General features: G+C 53.1%; 1 protein-coding gene across 2 annotated transcripts in view; it reads right to left on the reverse strand.

Annotated features, from left to right (window-relative positions):
• Positions 1 to 19,803, reverse strand: part of UBE2O (ubiquitin conjugating enzyme E2 O) — a 52,457-nt gene that overhangs the window by 5,209 nt on the left and 27,445 nt on the right. Inside the window, exons 2-13 of one of the 2 annotated variants that reach the window (XM_069482891.1) lie at positions 6,573 to 6,632; positions 6,264 to 6,374; positions 4,847 to 4,944; positions 4,322 to 4,385; positions 3,521 to 3,664; positions 3,073 to 3,182; positions 2,756 to 2,906; positions 2,056 to 2,528; positions 1,443 to 1,597; positions 1,034 to 1,146; positions 816 to 944; positions 274 to 363 (exon numbers count right to left, since the gene is read on the reverse strand). In XM_069482891.1, the coding sequence (XP_069338992.1) occupies positions 274 to 363; positions 816 to 944; positions 1,034 to 1,146; positions 1,443 to 1,597; positions 2,056 to 2,528; positions 2,756 to 2,906; positions 3,073 to 3,182; positions 3,521 to 3,664; positions 4,322 to 4,385; positions 4,847 to 4,944; positions 6,264 to 6,374; positions 6,573 to 6,632 (1,698 nt within the window). Of the gene's footprint in view, positions 1 to 273; positions 367 to 815; positions 945 to 1,033; positions 1,147 to 1,442; positions 1,598 to 2,055; positions 2,529 to 2,755; positions 2,907 to 3,072; positions 3,183 to 3,520; positions 3,665 to 4,321; positions 4,386 to 4,846; positions 4,945 to 6,263; positions 6,375 to 6,572; positions 6,633 to 19,803 lie in introns of both variants that reach the window. The other variant, XM_069482890.1, reaches the window with a different exon arrangement.

Below are 19,803 nucleotides of genomic sequence, written 5' to 3' on the forward strand. Positions count from 1 at the left end.
TTAGCTGAGAATCCAGAAAAATCCTGGAGTCTTGTGAAAATTTACACGTACCTGGCAACCGATGAGGAAGGGCTGCCAGGGAGGTGAGACTGGTGGGCCGACGATGGGCTGCCCCCACCCCTTACCTCGGGGCTCTGCGGAGTGCCTGCCCTTCCTCTAGGCTTTCTTAGACATGAGCCCAGCTTTGGGCTCTCAGGAGCAGGATACAGGCCACAGTCCCAGCCCAGGTGCCACATCACAAGCCAAGTGGCTGGGGTCTTGCTCGAGTCTCACCTGAGGCAGGATGATGGTCTTTGAATTGTCAGCCCACACCACCTCCACCTTGCTGCTGACATCCACGCGGGCCACCTGGCCTACCGATGGCTGCTGGGCAAAGGGGACAGAGTCAGGGGGCAGCTCTCCAGGAGGGGCCTCCCTAATCCTCCTCCTACCTGTAGCATTCTGACTTCTCAGGGCTTCCTGCCTCGATACTTTTGTTCCTACTCGTCCCTGCCTGGAATCAGTCCTGACCGCCACCCAATGTTCCCACCAGCCTCTTCTGCTCTGCAGCACTTGACGTCATGCTCACAGAGCTTAAGAGGAGGAACTCAGCTCCTCTGGGATATGTGACCAGCGGGGGCTCAGGAAGTCTCATCCCCGCAGGGAGACAGGGAGAAGAGTACTCCTGCAGGTGCTAGGGCTGAGCACCAACTCTCCCCTGGGCAGCTGCCCTCCGGGGGAGGCTGGGCCCACAGGACTTTCAGGTCTTGCCTCCTGGAGCCACCTGGTGGCATGGTCAGGGACCACAGCTGTGGCACAGGACATGGGGTCTGTACCTCACCCTCCTGGTGAGGAGCCCCGTCCTCGGCATTGCCAATGCGGATCACGATGTCAGTTGTGCGGAACCGAAAGTCAGGGTGGTCGGCAATGTCGTAAACACTCACATCCTCCTCCTCTCCGATCAGCTGTGGCACAGGATGGGCTGTCATGAGCCAGGGGCCCTACACCCACCCCTAGAGCCCACCCTGAAGGAAGCAGCAGGAGCTGCACGCACCTCCACGTCATCCCCGCTCGGCCGCAGCTTGAACCACTTCACCATGCAGGTACGGCCGATGTGGTCCCCAGACTGCACCACGCCGTAGACAGCAGGGTCCGGGCAGCTCTGGACTAGGGAACCAGAAGCGGGGACACGACCAGCTGAGGCGCCCTGGTGGAGCCTGCCTGCCACCCACATCTCAAACCACAGCAGGGCACAGAATACAAACCTTCCCTGGCTCGGCCACTGGAGGCCACAACAGGCCTCCCCAAGTCGTGGAAATGGCAAGACCCCTTCAAAGAGGCAGTCTCCTTCCTGACCTCATCTTAGCTCTGACCCCAGGACCACTGCCCATTCTTCCCAAGCCCCTCCAAGTGGTTCCCGTCAGCAACAGCCCCGCCGGCTGCCCTTCTGGAGCCAGCACTACCTCGCTTATCTACCACGAAGTCTCCGGGGCAGAACTCGTTGTTGTCCAGGTGGTGCACAGGAAAGAGGTCGTTGGAGCGGATGTTGCATTCCACGGAACCATCCTGCCACATCACGTCGGCCGAGGTCATTGTGGTCACCACCTCCACCGCCACCCTGCCAGGTGCAGGCCAGTGAGCCAGGCTGTGCAAAAATGCTTCCCCAAGAAAAGGGCAGATCATCTTTCTGCCCCTTCACCTCCCTGTGGGTTTGGTAACCCAAAACTCCTAATCCCAGGTCTGCAGGATGAGAATTTTTGATGCACGTAAGGCTAACCTATAGTTCCAATGCCATGCATTCTCCCCTGAGAATGGGACCCATTTGGGAGTGCTCAGGCCAGTGTGGTCCCCGAAGCCAGGCTCAAGGCTGTTGCTACCATCCCACCCTCTGCACCACTCCCGGATCTTTCCTTTCCACCATGGCCTACTCCAGGTACCGTGTGTCGTCTCACATGGGCACCCCTGAGCTGTTGCAAGGCTAGCAGACGGCATGTGTGAGTGTGTGCACACGTGTGCACCCAGGAAACGGGCTCTGCTTGGTTTCACACTGTGTGGGGAGGCATGCTCTAAGTTTACCTGTCCCCTGGCTTGAAGTCACGAGTGATTTTATTCTTCTTCCTCTTGTGTTTTCGCTTTAAGTTCTTGATGGACAAGGGGATGCTCTTTTTGCGACTTGTGCCGCTGCCACTCTGGGAGGACGTGGTGGAGCTGGCGGAGGAGGTCACCGAGCTGGTGTCATCTGTGTCGTCGGCAGCCTCGTCATCTGCATCCTGCTCTGCTGAGTGCAGCCTGTCGTCTCCACCATCCTTCAGCAAAAAGGGGGGCAGCTGCTCACCAGCCTCGTGGGGCTCCTCGGGGCCCTCATCCTGCATCTCCACGGGGCTGGAAGACCCCTCAGGTGTCTCCTCGGGGCTGGCGGACCCTGTTTCGCTCTTGACTTTGGCTTCTTCTTTCTTGTCTGGGTCCTCCATGGAATGGTCCCTGGAACACTGGGTGTCTGGGGAGCATGACATGATCCGCACAACCTGCTTCTTCAACAGGCGCTTCACCTGCAAGGGAGGAGCAGGGGGAACAGGGCTATGGAGGGCAGCAGGCTGGCTGGCCCCGCCCCAGTGTCTTGGTCTGGGAGGACGACAGCTATACACACCTGAGTGGCCAGCAAAGGTCATCAGGGCTGCCCCCCAAGGCCTAAAGCACAGACTGTCCTTCCTGGCCATGGAAATGGCTCAAGGCCAGTTCCTCAAATGCCCACCAACCCCCAACCCCAAGGACATACCTTCTTGGCCATAGAGCCCTCCCCCTGGGCGCAGTTTTTTTCTGGACATTCCCAGGCAATCTTGGCCGGCTCTACCTTGGCTGGGAAGACATACAGACAGCGTTCCCCAAGCTGCCGCTGAGCATGGTCAAAGCATCCGAGACGCTTCACCCTGCAGGGGAGAAGCGGGGGTGGGCTGGGCCGGACTTCTGAGACACCAGCAGTGTTCTCAGCCCTCCCCGTGCATCTGTGCAGGGCCCAGAGTGGGCCCCTCCCCAGGCCCCACAGAGGTGCCCCAGGCATGCCCCTGAGGTTTCTGGCACTGGGGGCATGCTCACCTGCCTAGGTTTTCCTGGGTGATGACAGAGGGTGGGGGGCTGACGCTGTCCGTGCCCCCTGGACAGAAACTCTTGGTAATCCATGTGACTTTCAGCTCCACGACCTGCACCTGGGTATGGCAGGTGGGAGTGCCAGTCAGGGCAGGCTCTGACGGCACCTCTTTAACCAGCTGCACAGAGCAGGCTCTGACTGTAACTATGGCCCCCACCAACCCCAAGGGTCAGTCAGGGGCCACTCTTCCGCCTTGCTCAGCCTGTGTAAGTTAGGCTGGGGGTGGGCATCTGTCTATCGGTCACTTTGTGACTGCAGCCTGGGTTCCCTTTATCCTCAAGGCCAGAGTCCAGATGCTGAGGAGCAGGGTTTAACCCCTAGAGCAGGTGAGAAAGGGGCGGCACCTCAGCTCCAGGCATGGAGGTCAAAGACCTGTCTCCCCGCCCCGGTCCCCACCTCTTCCACCACGACTCGGAACTTGCTCTTGGTGCTGAGCACAGGCTTGACACCAGACAGCCACTGGACACTGGAGAAGATCTTGGCGGGGCCGATGAGCACCTGACCCGGGTAGAAGCCGTAGGAATCATCAAAGAAGAGACCCTGCAGGATTTGGCAAGTAAAGTCCCGTGAGTGGTTAGCCTCTTTGGGTGACAGTGTTCTCTGTGCCTGCCCCTCGCCTCCCCACTTGCAGAAGCCTCCATACTCCCTAAAACAAATTCTACAGCTCGAGAGCAGCACTTCCCGAACCCAAGGTGTGTACAAACCACCCAACAATCTTGTTAAAATGCAGATTATGACTCCTGTGTTTTTAACAGGCTCCCACGCAGTGTGAATGTGTGAATGCCGTCGGTCAGGGGGCCACGGTCTGAGGAATAAAGCTGTAGAGGGCACTGGTCCCTCAACCTGTTGGATCATGCACCTCCTGTATATTTACTTATTTACCAATCGTGCCCACGTACTACTGTACTAATACATCATACTGTACTGAGATACAGTACAGTGTATCTCAGGCACTTAAGAAGACACTTAAGACAGAAAAATGGAGATGCAAATAAAAGTTCTAATACTTTCTGCCTGCACCCAAACTTTTAGACCCTCTGTTGCACACCCGCCCCTTTTCTAGGAAACCACTTTGTTTAGCCGGGGCCAGCCACTAGCTCTTTGCTAAGTCATCCTTCTTCCTGCGCAGCCAGAGGGCTGAGCACCAAGAGGATAGCGCCCGCCCCCAAGCAGCTGGCCTGGGCAGAGCACACCCACCGAGTCGCTGATGTGTGGGCAGACGTCGTAAAGCTTGGCACCATCTTCTGTGTTCATGGAGCACCTGAAACAGTGAACAGAGACTTGGTCTCCAGCAGGGGGCACCATGAGCATCAAACAGCAGTGATTCAGAGGTGCCAATGTGTCCACATGCCCTAAAACAGCACAATTCATCTTCTGCCAACAACTCAGCCTCTGAGATGGTACAAGAAACTCTTCCTACAACGAATGGGACCCCGAGTAGCATCTGAGTGCTCGCTACCATGAAAGCATCAGTCCCTAGCAGATATCCTAAATGAAAATGTTTCTCCCCAGAAACTGAACAAGATAATTAGGCCACAGCGGATAAGAAGACCAGCACAGGGTCAGGCCCTGAGACACAAGGCCCCAAAAGCCTGCAACATCTGTCACTGCCTTCGATCAAACCTGTCATTACAGGCCCCCGGAGAAAACACTCTCCTCCTGTCCTCTTTCCAGTAAGCTGCCCTTCCCAAGCTGATGGCTCCTTCATGGCAAGATGTCTACCTGGCACCGTTAGATAGCTTCAGGATGATCTGGTTCTTCAAGTCGTAGACCTTCCCCAGCCAGCAGTCATAGGCAATGTAGTCCCCATACATGAAGGGCTGCAGACCAAGGGAACAAGCGCAGAGAGAGAGAACAGACAATATTGACACTCAGGGCACAAATTCCTCTTCGTCCCCTCGAGACAGGGATGAAGGATCTAGACAGCTTATTGTCTGGACTGGTTGGCTCCTAGATCTCAGTAACTGCTGCAGCAGGCCTCCCCCTGAGTTCTAGGCTGCACCCCAACTCCCCCTCCCAGTGAGGAGGAAGTGGTGTGGCGGGGGGCTACCTGGTGGGGCTGGGGAGGCCTGACAACACCCACGGACACAGGACACTGGGCGAGAGTGCGCTATGGAAGTGGCAGGCAGAGGAGACAGGCACACAGTTGGGAGGTGGCTATGTGGACAAGTAAGTGCTTTGAGTAAATACATAAATATATTGAGGACATCAAGAGCCACATTTCTCACTGTTGGAGAAACAGAGAGACAGGGAAGGAAAGAGCTGAGGGGCTGAAGTGGAACCGGAGGTATCAGGATGAACTCACATATTTTAACACATGGAATAGGTGCTGATGCATTTAGATGTGTGTACATGTATACATGTATGCTTATTTTTCAGTGCTGTCTTAAAAGGGCCTAGTAGCAATTAGCACACCTAGTATACAGATCTTAGTTTTCCCTCCTCTGAAAGGAACTAGACTCCTTGGATGGCTGATTGTAGGGCCGGGTCTGGAAAAATACAAGATGAACTCAGAACACCTCAAGCCAGAAAGTAAGAAAATGCTTTAAAAAAAAAAGAAAGAAAGAAAGAAAGAAGGATGGGGCCATTTGAAAAGGACACAAAAACCAGCTTGAAAAGGCTACCATTGGCCAAATCTGGGATCATTTAAGCAACAGAATAATGGTAGTGGCTGGGCGCGGTGGCTCACACTTGTAATCCTAGCACTCTAGGAGGCCGAGGTGGGAGCCCAGGAATCGGAGGCTGCAATGAGCTATGATAATGCTGCTGCACTCTTCCTGGGGTGACACAGTGAGACTTTGTCTCAAATAAAGGAAACTAAACCCCCCTCCTCACTCCCCTGCTACATAATAAAAAAAAAAAAAAAAAGAAATTTTAAAGAGAAAGGAAAATAGGTAAAGACAACCACACCAGCAACCTATGCTGAGGCTGGAGGAGAGGGCGTGTCATGAACTCATGTCTAAATGGCTTACTTGCAGGCAACAGCGAGGCTACAAGGGGCTAGCCGGCCACTAGCTCTGCTGTCTGACCTGGGGAGGCTGTGCTCGCAAGAGCACAGAGGACGGGTGTAGCTCAGAGGTTGTGCTGCTGAGAGAACCCGAGCGCCCAAACAGGACTGTCAGAAGACAGGGCAGCTTACCCAGATGTGCTGGAGGTCCTTGCTGTTGACAGGGTAGATGATGCAGTTGGTGCCAATGAGCTTGACAGCGCAGTCGATGTTGACGTCTATCACCGTGCCACACTGGCTGTCCTAGAGGAGGGAGGTGGCATCCAGGCCGAGCAGGTGCAGCAGCCCTGGCCACCAGGGGAGACCCAGCCCAGACAAGCCCAAGGTGGCCCCCCAGCAGAGCCTGCCAGCTCTCTCACTGCAGAGTGCAAGGTAAGCAGGCTCAAGTCCCCAAAGTGGCTGCCCTGAGGCCCGGGGCCGGGGTGGGGACAAAGGACTCACAGCAGATCGCATGTGCCGGACCACATCCCGGGGCACCACGGAACGGTCCTCTAGTTTTAGCTGTAAAAAAAAAAAAAAATGAGCGTGAGAGAATTGACTCTGAAGCTGCCACAGGATACACTTTCCTTCCAACTTCTTCTGAAGTGTAATATCCACACTGCTAAGCACACAAATCCTAAGCATTCGGCTGGAAGCGTTTTCACAGACTGCACACACCTCGAACCAGCACCCACACCCAGAGACAAAATGTGTTCCGCCCACAAGCCTCCTGGTGTCCCCTCCAGTCGCTATCTCCCCACCAAAGGCAAGCCCTGGGCTTGCTGTAGGTACTCGAGACCACGCTGAGCAGTGTGGTTAAATGACAGATCACACAAGGCCTTGCTTTAATTACGGATTTAATAACCCGTTCTACAGAGAGCAAAACACTTTGCTATGAGTTAAATCCTTTTCTACCTTCTGCAAGTGCCTGCCCTCTGACCTGGCTGATCAGTACTGAGAAGTGGGCTGGGGCAGGGACAGGACACTGGGCTTTGGTGGGTCACCCTGAAGCCCGCTATCACCGGACGCCATGTTCTAATCTGGGTCATCCTCCTGACCAGCTGTAGCCTGCTCCTTATCTACCTCGCTGCGGAGGCCTGCGGGCTGCTGAGTAAGTCTCAGGGCGGCTGGCTTTCAGAGCCTGGCCAAGCACCTGACCCGGCCCTCCACCAACACCCAGCAGAGGCTGCCACCTCCTGCTGCAGATCCCCCTCCAACAGCCAGACAGGGCATGGCTCTCTGCCAGCCCAGCCTGTCTCCTTTTTCGCAGGGCAGCTCCTCTGTGGCTCCTCACTGAGCCATGGCAATGGGTGGGTGTCTATATCTGCTCACCTCCATGACCCCGAACGGGCCTGGAAGAGCTGTTCCCTCATACAACACCCACCGGACATGCCTCAGCCATGTCCTCTCTCAACCCCTGGGCACTGAAGCGTCACCACCAGGAAAGGAGAACCAAAGGGCTGAAAAAGGAAGATGCTGATTCAAGGTTGCGGAAAGTTTGGCAACGGCTAAAGCCAACTCTGCTATGAGGATGCATAACCCACCATCAACCAGCAGTGGAGACATTCCCAGAGGGCATCAGCCAAAGTCCCAGAGGACAATGAGCCCAGTTGTAAAATTCAGGGTTCTTGAGTCAGATCCTCAGAAACCTCAGGCAAACCACTCCTTGTCTACTTGCATAATAAGGTGGGGCGACAGCAGCCATCTCAGAGTGGCTGGGGCAGGATGAATAAGGCAACGAGAGCACAGACATGCTCATGGGGCAGGGCACACAGTAAAGCTGGCTGTGATCACTGCCCCTGCGAGGTGCAGGTTGAAGACCCCCAAAAGGCTAGGCTCTCCCCCCACCTCTGCTCCAAGCGCAGGGGCCTGTGAGGGGTGTGCTGGCGAGACGATACCACTTTTCTAACTCAAAGAACATTCTATGCTGTAACTCTATGCCCAAATCTCCACTCTGGGACATGGTGTTTTTGTGCCCCGCCTCGCCCCATCTCAGAGCCCTGCTCCCATTTTAGATTCCAGAAAGCCACAACTGCGGGTCTTTCTAAGTTGCCATAGAAACCAGAGGCTGCAGTGCTGGGAAACCCAATAGGAGAGGGACCCTGCCATGTGGGGGAAGAGTGCTGCCTCGCTGCTCAGGGGTCCCTGCGAAGAGACCCAAGATGAGAGTCTGCGTCCCCTGTGGCCTTTGCGTCGGTCCTTGAGGGAGCAGCACAGACACAGACCTAAATTAGCGTGCTCTTTGACAGGACGCTCTGTCCAGCCTAACTGCACCCCTGCGGGAACAGACGACATCGAGGCTCCAGCTCTGAGGCTGGCAGGGCAGGCAGTGTCCAGTCCCAGGAGACGGAGGCTGTACAGCAAGCGCCGTCCTCTCCCTGCAGCTCTCGGGCAAAAGTGATTCCACTTCTCTGGGAAGCTGCCTTCAGGGGGCTCTTGTAACCTCTCCGTGACAAAGAGCTACATTTCTCCAAAGCCTTGACAGTGCTGGGAGCAGAGTGGGAGTGACAGGGAGAAGGAAGGGGTCAGAGGCTACTGGGGTGGCTACACTCCCTTCTCTTGGGAATTCCAGAAACCGAGACAAAGGTGTCTGGCAGGGCCCAGGACAACTTGGGAGGCTCTCCACTGTCTTTCACGGCTCTCCCTCCTAAGTCCCTACGTCCCACCCGTCCTGGGCGCTGCCTTTCTCCACATAAGCCCGTACTCTCCCACGAATGCCCTCTGCCAAGCAGGTCCTCCCAAGTGCCCGCCTTTCCTCTCCATGCCCTGCATGTGCTGCCTGCTTCATGGAGCCTTTCAGCATCACCATTCCAGAAGGAGCTGCTGTGCTCCTGGGGAACTCCAGAGCTCTGGAGTCCTCTGCCTCACAGTAACAGCGCAACCAGGCACTTGCTACCTGTCAGGCTGCTTTCTAAGCACTTCACACGTTTTCACCTATGAGATGCTCCAACACTCTATAAAGTATTAATACTGTCATTCCCATTTTACAGACAAGTAAACTAAGACACAGAGACAATAAGTAACTTGTGGCAAGGTCACAAAGCTTATAAGTAGTGGAGCTGGGACTCGAACTCAGAAGTTTGGCTCCAGAGTAAATTCTCTTAACCACATAAAAAGCTCATCCCTCCCCCAGAGATAGGAACAGAGTAAAAGACATTTCTGCCAAGTCCACACATTCTATAATCAAAACTGATTGTTCTCCTGGTTATAAAAGTAATAAACCCTCTCTGCATTCCTGGGGCACATGTAAGGCGGTTGTGGTGGCCCTGACTGCAGATGTTTTCGGGGCCCTGAGCACCTGCTTGTCCCCCTCTCCCTTCTTCCCCTCAAAGATCAAGTACCCCAATCACAGGTGCCAGGCGGCCCTGCGAAGGCAGACGCTAGAGGGCGCTGTGCCCGCTCTAGGAAAGCACCAGGTTCTAATCTAGAACTATCTCTACTGTTAAGATGGGCCCTGAGTATAGTTTTTAAAAAACTGTTCCTAGGAAGGAATCTGAGGTGGGGGGACAGATAGATTTCAGCTGTCCTTATAGGCTCTAAAATTCTGAATGACCTCAGAGTTGTCGAGCTATTTATTGTCTAACATTTCCTGGACAGCTGTAGGTATCAGGTTTCTGAACAGAAAAAGGACAAGAAAGATAAGACACCAAAATGTTAACAGTGTCTCTACGCCAGGAGGGGTTTAAATGAACATGCATTACTTGGATACATGTACCAGGCATGCAGGGCTGTCTGGTGGAACCTCAAGACCCACGTCCTTTGTGGCCCCTCTGGAAACAAGAGCATCAGACGACACGCCTGCCCTCCGTGAAGAGGGATCCTGGCCTGCTGTGTGGAAGTAGAGCCAGGCTCTAGATGCTTCTCTGGCTGAGAAACCCAACTCAGTTTTGGGGGGTGGGAATAGAGGAAACCTATTTCAGTAGGAACTTTGCTGAAACCTAGGATCACGTTTTTTTAGTACTTCCTAAAGATTCAAAGATAGACAAGAATACAAACATAAATAAGGAATGTACATTGTCTTTAAAGATTTTATAAGACTCTAGCATAGAGATGGGGGGCAGGCCCAGCTGCATTCATCCCTACTCTACAAATGTTAATGCAATTTAGCGGCCTGAGAAGCTACTTGCGCCAGATTGAAAGGTTTAATCTCAGTGTGGACTTCTGAAAAAGCTTCGGAAATCTTAGAATGGAATAGTCCCTAAAGTAGTGTTTTTTCAAACTGGGTTATGGAATCAATTTAATGGGTCATGGCCAACACTGGGGGGAAAAAAATATCTAAGTACCATGTGGAGAAAACCTTTTCAGTTGCATACATGATACGTATGTGCCCTAGGTCATGATGTAAAATGTGTATCTTACTGTGGGTAACTGTCAAAAAGCTGGAGAATCTTCACCCTACTGAAGTATCTGGCAGGTCACATCACAGGGAGAGACATCATCTCTCACCAAAAACAAGCAAGCAAACACACAAAACCCAGGCCTGCACACTCACACTTAGGTACTTTTGGGGTGGGGAACTTTTAACTCTTTCTGACCTGACTTAAAATATCACTGAGTTGCTAGAACAGGGAAATTAGGAGTGGCAGAAAAATGGGGCCTCTCGCAGGAGCTGGGCTCCTCTTCTAGCTTCTTCCTAGGCCTGAGTTTCCAGTTCGGACTGGATTTGGGGATATGACTGGTCAGTGATTCCAGCGTGTGCCAATGTAAGGACTTTCTCAGAGCATTTGACCATCATGTGGCTGCGCCCCTGATAACCCAGCAATCAGCAGGCTGCCCACCTGAGGACAGAAGGTTTTACCAGCAAAGCACAAATGGCCAAAGGGCCTTGCATGCTTGGGAGAGGGGGGGAGGACAGCAGAAATGGCTGGAAGTAAAAGAAAGGTTGGTGCCCCTAGCTAGAAAATTCTGTTAATCATGTGCTACAGAGGCCAGTTCAACAAAAGCTCTGCTAAGACTGAGGTCAGTCAATCCAATAGTTTTTGAGTGTTTTCTATATACTCAGGATGAGACAAGAATACAAATATATAATTAAGAATGTGCATCGGCTTTCTAGAACTTACATTGAGATGAGGGAGGCAAAATGAAACTACACCTGAAAACATTTATACACAAAGAAACATGGTACTGAACTGGGCAGAGGGATGATGATTCCTGTTTCCGGACGGCAAGCTGGATGGCCCCCGCCCCCAGTACTCTCAACCCCGCCCCTCCCGGGGCAGCTGCTTCCTCAGGGACCCCTCTCTGATCTCTGCTCTCACACCACAGACTAGAGACCTGCAATCAGGGCCAAGCCACGCAGCACAACTGCATCACTGCTCGGAAACTGCAGCGGCAGCTCACCAGCTTGCTGGAATGGTCTGGAGGCACAGCCTGCCCGAGGGGACAGAGACAGGGGACTGAGTCCAACTGCCTGCTAACTGAGGAGGAAGGACCAAGGAGCTGGGCCTGGCAGGAGGCCAGTGGGAGGCTCAGGCAGCAGGGCTGGTCTCTGCAGGTGCTGTAGTGTTTGATAAGCAGTAAGCGCACTACACCCTCACCCAGGCTCTGGGCTTGTCAACCCTTACAAACTCTAGCCTGGGCAAGAGAGCAAGACCGTGTCTCAAAACAACAAAATAGGCGAGAACAGCCCAGGACCCCTGTGTTTGAAGGCAGGAGACAAATGGGCATCTTTAGAAGGCGGCCCCCCTCCTCAAGAAGTATGAATAGAAGGTAGAGAAGTGAATAGCAAAGTTCCACCCTCTGTTCCTGGCTGGCCAGCCAGTGGGTCTGACTGCTCTGTTTACACACAACAGGCTGCTGTCCTGGGCTGCCCGGCACCCTGAGAGTAAGCAGGGGGTGGCCAACTGTCCAGCCACAGCGGGCTCACTGCCTGAATGCTGCCTTCCAGACACCCAGCATGTGTCTGATGCCACGTGAGTTCATGGAATGATGACCCAGGTGGTAATCCATCATGGACCCAGCCAGACAGAGCAGGCACAATGCCGGGGAAGAACCCCATGTACTCTGCCTTTTCCAACCTCCATGATCCCCAAAGGGAAGACACTGCTCTTGTTCTCACTCAACATGAGGCTGGGTGGCCTGGAGGGTAAGCAAGCTGCCCAAGGTCACTGCTGTGCTAACCTATCCTTCCTCATTTGACCTGTGTGGCCCTCCAGCATAGCCCTTGCTACCCCTGGGCAATTAGAGCAATGCTGCCACTCAAAGTGTGGTCCCTGGACCTGCAGCCCGCATCTTCCCTGAGCTCACTGGAAATGCAGGTTCTCAGGCTCCGCTCAGACCTGCTGCCTGGGAATCTGCATGTTAACAAGGCTTCCAGGTGATCTGTGTACACATTAACAGAGCAGTGGCTCGCCCTCGGTGGGGCGAGCATCGGAGTGGGGGTGGGAGGCTGTTATGAGCCTACTGCAGGCTCACTGCTCAATCACAGTCCCCAGGGTGGATATTCTGAAAAGAGGCATTTTGAAAAAAGTTCCCAATGTGACTCTGATGCATACCCCAACCCTGGCTATTCGCTGTGTCTGAGTTCAGTGGGGCAGGGCTCTCAGCCATGGAGGACCCCACGTGCAAGAAACACAACCTCCCTGCACCGTCCAACCTCCGCTTGCTTCTCTAACACCCGCAGTTACTATTTCCAGGCACATAAAATGAATACATCCTGGGGTGCTGGCATCACTGGCACCAACTGGCCTGGAGACTCTGGGGCTGACCAAAATGGCTCCTGGGGTATTGCTGTCACTTCTTGGTCAGATTATTAAGTCCTAAGAGCCTTGAGTGCCCACCCCTCCACTGCCATTTCTCCCAAAGTACACCAGTGACATGCAACTCATTTCTGGACAGCGAGCCAGGACTAAAATACTAAAAAAGTACAATCACAGAGACTGGGAGAAGGATCTGTTCAATTCTATAGGTGCAGCAAGATGAGGCTGCACCAGCCATGTGGAACACACATGCCGCAGGAGACAGAGGTGAGGGTACCGGCTTTAGGGCACAATGAGAACTAAGTCCTGCAGAGCCCACAGAGTTGCCACTGCCCAGCTGCCTATGCTGAGGGAGTCCGATCACCTCCTTGGGTGCCAGGTTCCACATCGGGGACAAGCAGCACAGGGCTGGATGAGCTCCGAGCTTCCGGCATGGCTCCAGAGCTGGTTCCCTGCAATGTTTCCAGGGCCCCGATTTCTACCTGCTTAAGCACCTCTCCCTGCCTCAGTGCCAGATCTCTGCTCTACAGATGAGGGCAGTCCCTTTGGAGTGCGCATCCACAGAGCCCCAAAGCAGGCCAGCTGAAAAGAAGAGATGTCCCTGGTCATCGTGGCCTGAGGAAGTCCCCATAGACCAGAGCACCAGAGCAGGGCCTGAACAAGGCTCCCAATAGGTTCTCTCTCAAGGAACTAACAGCTCAGCTGGAGAAGCCAGATGCAGATGAAATAACACTGACAAAAAATGGAACAAGGTATAAAAATCAATGTACAGGTGCATCAAGATTCAGATGTGTTAGTAGTGTCTTTTTGGTTTTTTTTTTTTTGTTTTTTGTTTTTTTTTTTTGAGACAGGATCTCGCCCTATCACCTAAGCTCAGTGGCATGATCATAGCTCACTGCAGCCTTGAACTCCTGGGCTCAAGCGATCCTCCTGCCTCAGCCTCCCAAGTAGCTGGGACTACAGGAGCAAGCCACCACACCTGGCTACTTTTTAATTTTTTTGTAGAGATGGAGTCTTGCCATGTTGCCCAGGCTGGTCTCAAACTCCTGGCCTCAAGTGATCCTCCTGACTCAGCCTCCCAAAGTGCTGGGACTACACAGGTATGAGCCATCCTGCCTTGTGTATTATGAAATTGAAGGAATTTAGGTATACCAGGGGAGCTATCTGAAGAAAAACCATAAGAAATCTTCACCACTCCCTTGTTTATATCATGAAAATTGTCTATCCCCCTCCTTTTTAGGAGTGTGGACACACCCACCCCCAGGGATGAGGAGACATGGACAGAGGCCGAATCAGAGTACTTGGGAGACTGAGCCCCGAGCTGGGTCCGTAGAGGATATCGCTAACACCACTCAGTGGAGAGTGCTATAAATGGCTTTTGACTACAGGAAGAAATAGCGCCATGGAGGCCAAGAGGCAGGAAATGGGTTATTTCAGGCCCAGGAGAGAGTGGAGGGAGGGAAGAGGACCCCATTCAATGCTCCTAATCACCTCAGGCCAAGCTCTTATCCCCATTTCAGGGACAGAAAACGATGAGCTGGGGGTTGGTCACAGAGCTGGGATGCACGGCAGCAAGCCTTACCCAGTCTCACTCAGGGACCGGAACAGCCTCAAGTGTGGCGCCCTGGGAGCAGGGACAAGCAGAGAATAAACACCAGCATGCAAGACCTGGGACCCCAGCTTTCTGATGGCTTTTCCTATATAATCATGCATAAAGCTTCCTTCCTCTGTGAGCCCATGGCCTCCCAGAGGGCTCTCTAGGTCTCATTTTGTCACAGGCCTGAAAGAGGCACACATTTCCTCAGAGTAACAGATCAGAACTTGCTAACTGCAGGACACCTGCTTCTGGGTGCCATGCCTGACAACCAGCAACTACAAGGTGGTGTTGTGGCCGACCACACACTGTGCTGGCCTTTGAAGGGCAACTGAGAGAAACCAACGGTTGTAGGAAGTCTAGATATTCGATTCAGAAGTGCTGAGAAAGAAAAAGATTATGAAGTCATGAAAAATGGAGGCAGCCTCAACGGATCCCTTGGAAGGAAAAATAGGTTTTAATGCCACTGTTTATTAACTTTAAAAACATAAGACTCCTAGTATTTTACCTCAAACCTATTGAGTGAATCTCTGGATGAAGTCAGAAATCTACTTCTTTCTTTCTTTCTTTTTTCCTTTGAGATAGGGTCTCACTCTGCTGCCCAGGCTAGAGTGCAATGGCCTAATCATAGCTCATTGTAACCCTGAACTCCTGGGCTCAAGCGATCCTCCTGCCTCAGCCTTCTGAGGAGCTGGGACTATAGGTGCCTGCCACCATACCCAGCTAATTTTTCTTTTCTTTTTTTTTTTTTTGTGGAGACAGGGTCTCACTATGTTGCCCAGGCTAGTCTTGAACTTCTGGTCTTAAGTGATCCTCCTGTCTCGGCCTCCCAAAGCACTGGGATTACAGGCATGTGCCACCATGTCCCGCTCATGAATCTACTTCTTAACAGTCCCTAAGTAAGTCTGATAATCAGCCTGGTTAATAGAGTTCTACTTTAACCAGCAATTTTCCCTTTCTTTTAAATCAAATACACTCTGACTACTTAAGAACATTTGTTTTTAATTTTTAAGAATTTGAAAGATAGAAATCTAGAGATCAATATAAAAGCAGGTGGCTCAAAATAATGAACAAAGTGAGAGTCAACCGATACCTCCTCAGTATTCCCTGACATACTTTCCTGTGGTTCAGCCCTTGGGACAGATACACAGCCTTCAAGTCCTCAAAGCAATGTGGCCCCGACCTTGACTGACCTCTGCTCAGGTGGTCCAGATCCCGTTCTGGGCCAGTTCCCAAGTAGACGGCGAGAACAAAGCTCTGGGCTCTGGGACACCATCTAGCACGTGACCCCACTGACAGAGAGAGAAGAGCCTGACCCAGGCCAGCTGCTGCCACAGTGGCAAAGAACAGATTCTGCCAGCTGTGGCCAAGAGAACCCGACTCTCACAGCTGGGTTACTGGATGGGAGTGAGCCGCTATATAAAATGTGGCTGTACCCACATGTAAAACTCAAAGTCTGAGAGAGAAGTGTGCTGCAGAAGGACACACCCTGCCCGGCCTAAATCCTGGGCCATGGCCCTCAGGACCTTGGCTATAGGCACTCCCTTGCCCCTCTTTTTCCTCGCCCTCCCCCCCCCACCCCCAAGAACCCACAGAAAACTGACATAACCTTTGGGCAGTTTGGGCAGCGGAGAACTGCCGCCTCACTCCTGCAGCAGCTGGTGACAGGGACCCTCACCCCTCCCAGCGAGCAGAGGCTGCCTTTGCTCCACACTCCCAGCGCCCAGCATTAGCTGCTAATCAATAGCCACACTCTCTGCAAAAGCAACCTACCTTCCAGGCAGACTCACTCTGGAAAGGATTCACTCAGCACTGCTATTTTTAAAAATGCAAATATGGTAGGAAAGGCAGTAAAAATAACACTCGAGAGCCCTGATCCAAGGCCAGATCCTTCCTCAGGGGGCAGATTCTCTCTGAAGCGGGAGCAGGGCGCATGGAGGACCAGGGTGGCTGATCTTCCTATGGCGATCCTGGTTTCCTGCACCACTTTGTTTTCCTAACACCTGTGATTTCAGATCAATCCCAGTGGCCAGAGATTATATAGACTCACCTGCACCTTCACCTAGACACACAGCAGAGCCACTCACCAGGAGACTCCACGGCAGAAGAACAGGCAGGTTTCACGACCACCCCGAATGACTACGTCAAAACAGTGCTGGTTCTCCTTTCTGACAATGCTACAACTACATCTTTCCAAGACGAACTGGGCTGGGGTGCTGCAAACATCCCTCTTCACAGGGGGCAGAAGCTTGAAAAAGGCACAGGCAGCCACCAAGGAAGAGGAGATGCAAGACCCCAAGCTGGGGCCTATGCCTGTCTGACAGCCTCCAAAGTAGGCCCGACACACACCGTTGATGTCCCTGGCCACAGAGAGCCCCACAGACAGGCTGACCCTGCCACTCAGCCTCCTGGACTCCTCAACACCAGCCTTGACAGTGTGTCTTCCCTTTCTTCAGCTCCCTGTGTCGGTGGAATTAGGTCAGGACAGGATCAGGTAGCCTGCCTCCTAAGCCAAGATTTCCAACAAAATTAAACACAAATATGTAGTAGTGTGTACCTGGGCTGAGTTCATGGTAACTGGCATGGACAGGAAAGTGGAAAGAATTCACCCATTTGGAAAAAGGTGGGGAGGAAACACCCAGCGGTACTGCAGACTTCTCTCAAACAGGCCTTTGCTCCTTCCCTGGCAGGAAACGGGAAACAGTCACAGCTACAAGTTCCCCATAGCTGAGCCAAACCATAGGAAAATACTGCAGAAAGAAGTGACAGTCTGCCGTCAGCATGCGGCTGATACCACATGGTCACCACCCTTCCAGACAATGAAACACTGGAGTCATCCACATTGAAGCCACCAGAGCACAGAACATGGTTTGAATATTTTCTATTCTCCCAAGGATGGAGTAATTAGCATCATCTGAGAGGCATTAATGTATTACAATTGATGCAGGGGGTGTCAGAACCCCTGGCTGAGAAGGACTGGCAGACTTTCTTTGACGGGAGTAAATGCCACCTGCTTTCCTCTCTCCTGTCCGGGCTGGCTCTGCTTCCCCCAGTTCCTGGGTCCTAGGAAGCAGCCAGCACATTCCTGGACCAGGAGTCGGAAGCAGGCCGGAAGCCCACTCCAGACTGTGTCTAAAGGACCCCCCATCTCCAGTGAGTCTGTCGCAAACCTTCTCAAGGACCATAAATCACAAATGGAGGAAGACGGGAAGGTGAGGACATCTCCAGGGCTCCACTGTACCCTTCCTTTAAGGGACAACCAAGCCACAGGAGGGTGAAGGCAAGCCTGCAGTGACGGCTTTGAGACCCCTGCATGTGATAAGCCTGGGAAGCCCTGGGACGTGTGTGGCATGTGCCGAGTAGGCCAAAAGTCTTAGTGCTCATCGCCTTCCATGGTCCCCACCACCCCCGGCCTCCACGGTTCCCAACTATCTCCGAGTTACTCCTTCCCCCGGCTGTGAACTGTCCTGAAAGGGGAGATGATGTCCAGAAGCATGACCTTAACGGCACGGGGAGAGTGTGGCCGACCTTAACCTGGCTTTTCCCAGGCCGAGCTCCAGTCCCACCTCCCCTCCACCAGGGGCCTGGCAGGGACAGAGCCTGCCTTGTAATAAAACACCTGCCTCCTCCATTTATTACACACTGCTCACTTGATCTGCAGCGGACCATCCATCCATCTGGTCGGTCATTCACTCACTCAACAAACTAAATGTCTCCTGGGTTGGCAGCCCCTGTGCCAGATGCTAATGAGCCATCAGGAAACACGAGAGCCAGCCCTTGCAGGGACAAGAGCAGGATGGGAGGACAGGGAGTTCAATCCGTAACTGCACACTGAGACACGCCAGGCTGGGGGAGTCGTGGCTTTACACTTCCCTAGATGGCTGCACTCAAGCCTTGCTCAGATGTCACCTCCTGAGAAAGGCTCCTCTGACCACCCTTTCTGGAATCATTCCTCCCTGTTCTCTACCCGCCTGGCTGTACTTTTCCTCACAGCTCTTACCGTTCCCTGGCCTGCAGTTCCTGCATGTTACTGCCTGTCTGCCCCCGTGGGGCTAAAATGTGAACCCTAAGGAGTGGGCAATGCTCACTGCGGCCCCAGTAAGTGCCTGGAACACAGAAGGATGCACTCAAGGAGGTGTTAGAGAGACGCTGGAGGAAAAGCCATGAGAATGGGGACAAGTGTCAAGAAAGGAATGGTCAGCAGTGCCCAATGCTGCCAAGAGATCGAGGGCCATGGGGAAAACAGCATCCCTGGTGACCCGGGCTCAGTGGTGCCAGTGGGTGGTGTGAGCAGAAGCCTCACTGGCAGTGCAGGAAGTAGTGCTCGGCGGGTGAACCTTGCTCAGAACTATGGCTCAAGAGGAATGAGGAAGGGGCAGCTGAGGGGATGGATGTGCGCTGAGAAAAGGTCTCTTTTTAAGACATTAAAAATACGACCTCCCTGTAGAGGGAGTTTGCAGATTCAGGCCTGAGTGGTAACCAGTGGAGGTTGCTTGGCACAGCATATGCGAAGGAACCAGAGCACAGGGGAGGGGACCTGCCCCCTCTGCACAAGGAGGCTCTCAGCTCAGAAACCCTGCTACTTCCAAAAGGTTGGGTTTTCTAATAGCAGCTGGAACTCTCTTGGTCAGGTAAGGCCACAGTGCATCACACAGATATCCCCGCTGCTTTCTCCTGGTGGTAGACAGTGCTGAAGGGCCTTGTTGCTGCTCCGGCCCTGCACCTTGCCATAGCCCCAGGCACTGGTGAGTGGCCAGTTCTCAGCAAAAAACCTCATGCTGGCAGCCGCCTTTAGTGTATGAGCTGCCCTCTCACCCAGATCACAGGCTGCTCAGGGGTGGGGTCGTGTCACACGTAGTCTCTGATGGCTGGCACAGCGCTTGCACATAGTGGGCACACAGGTTTTTGCATACCGTCTATGGTGAGTATCCCGGACCAGTGGCTCAGCCCCCAAACCCCACCACTGGCAGCCTATTGGTCTAACAGTTGGTGACAGTGTTCATGGTGCAGGCACTGTGCATGGTGATGTGCTCAGAGCCACAGGTCTGTGCCTTCTCCAGGGTCTTGGAGGGGTGGGATTGAGAGCAGTGGGAAGGCTAGAGGATGGGGAGGCACCTGCTCTTCCTTGCCCATGGTCGCCCTGATGCACTTTCTTGATTCCTAGCTCTAAGACTAGACCTACACACTGGTGGCTTTTAACTGGGTCTTTTGTGGAAGGGGTGGAAAGTCTTTTGCTGAAAGGGAAAAGAAACAAGGAAAAGGAGCCATGTGGGGGGTTATTTCTTGTGTGCGTATGCGTATCCCCTATGTGGACCATGACTTTCCCGATCCTCAGAGTTATAAAAAAAAAAAAAAAATACAGTAATTAAAAAAAATGGAGGGGGTGAGGATCACCAATAGC

This window comes from Eulemur rufifrons, chromosome 9 (genome assembly GCF_041146395.1).
Source record: "Eulemur rufifrons isolate Redbay chromosome 9, OSU_ERuf_1, whole genome shotgun sequence".
In the NCBI taxonomy this organism is placed as follows: Eukaryota; Metazoa; Chordata; class Mammalia; order Primates; family Lemuridae; genus Eulemur; species Eulemur rufifrons.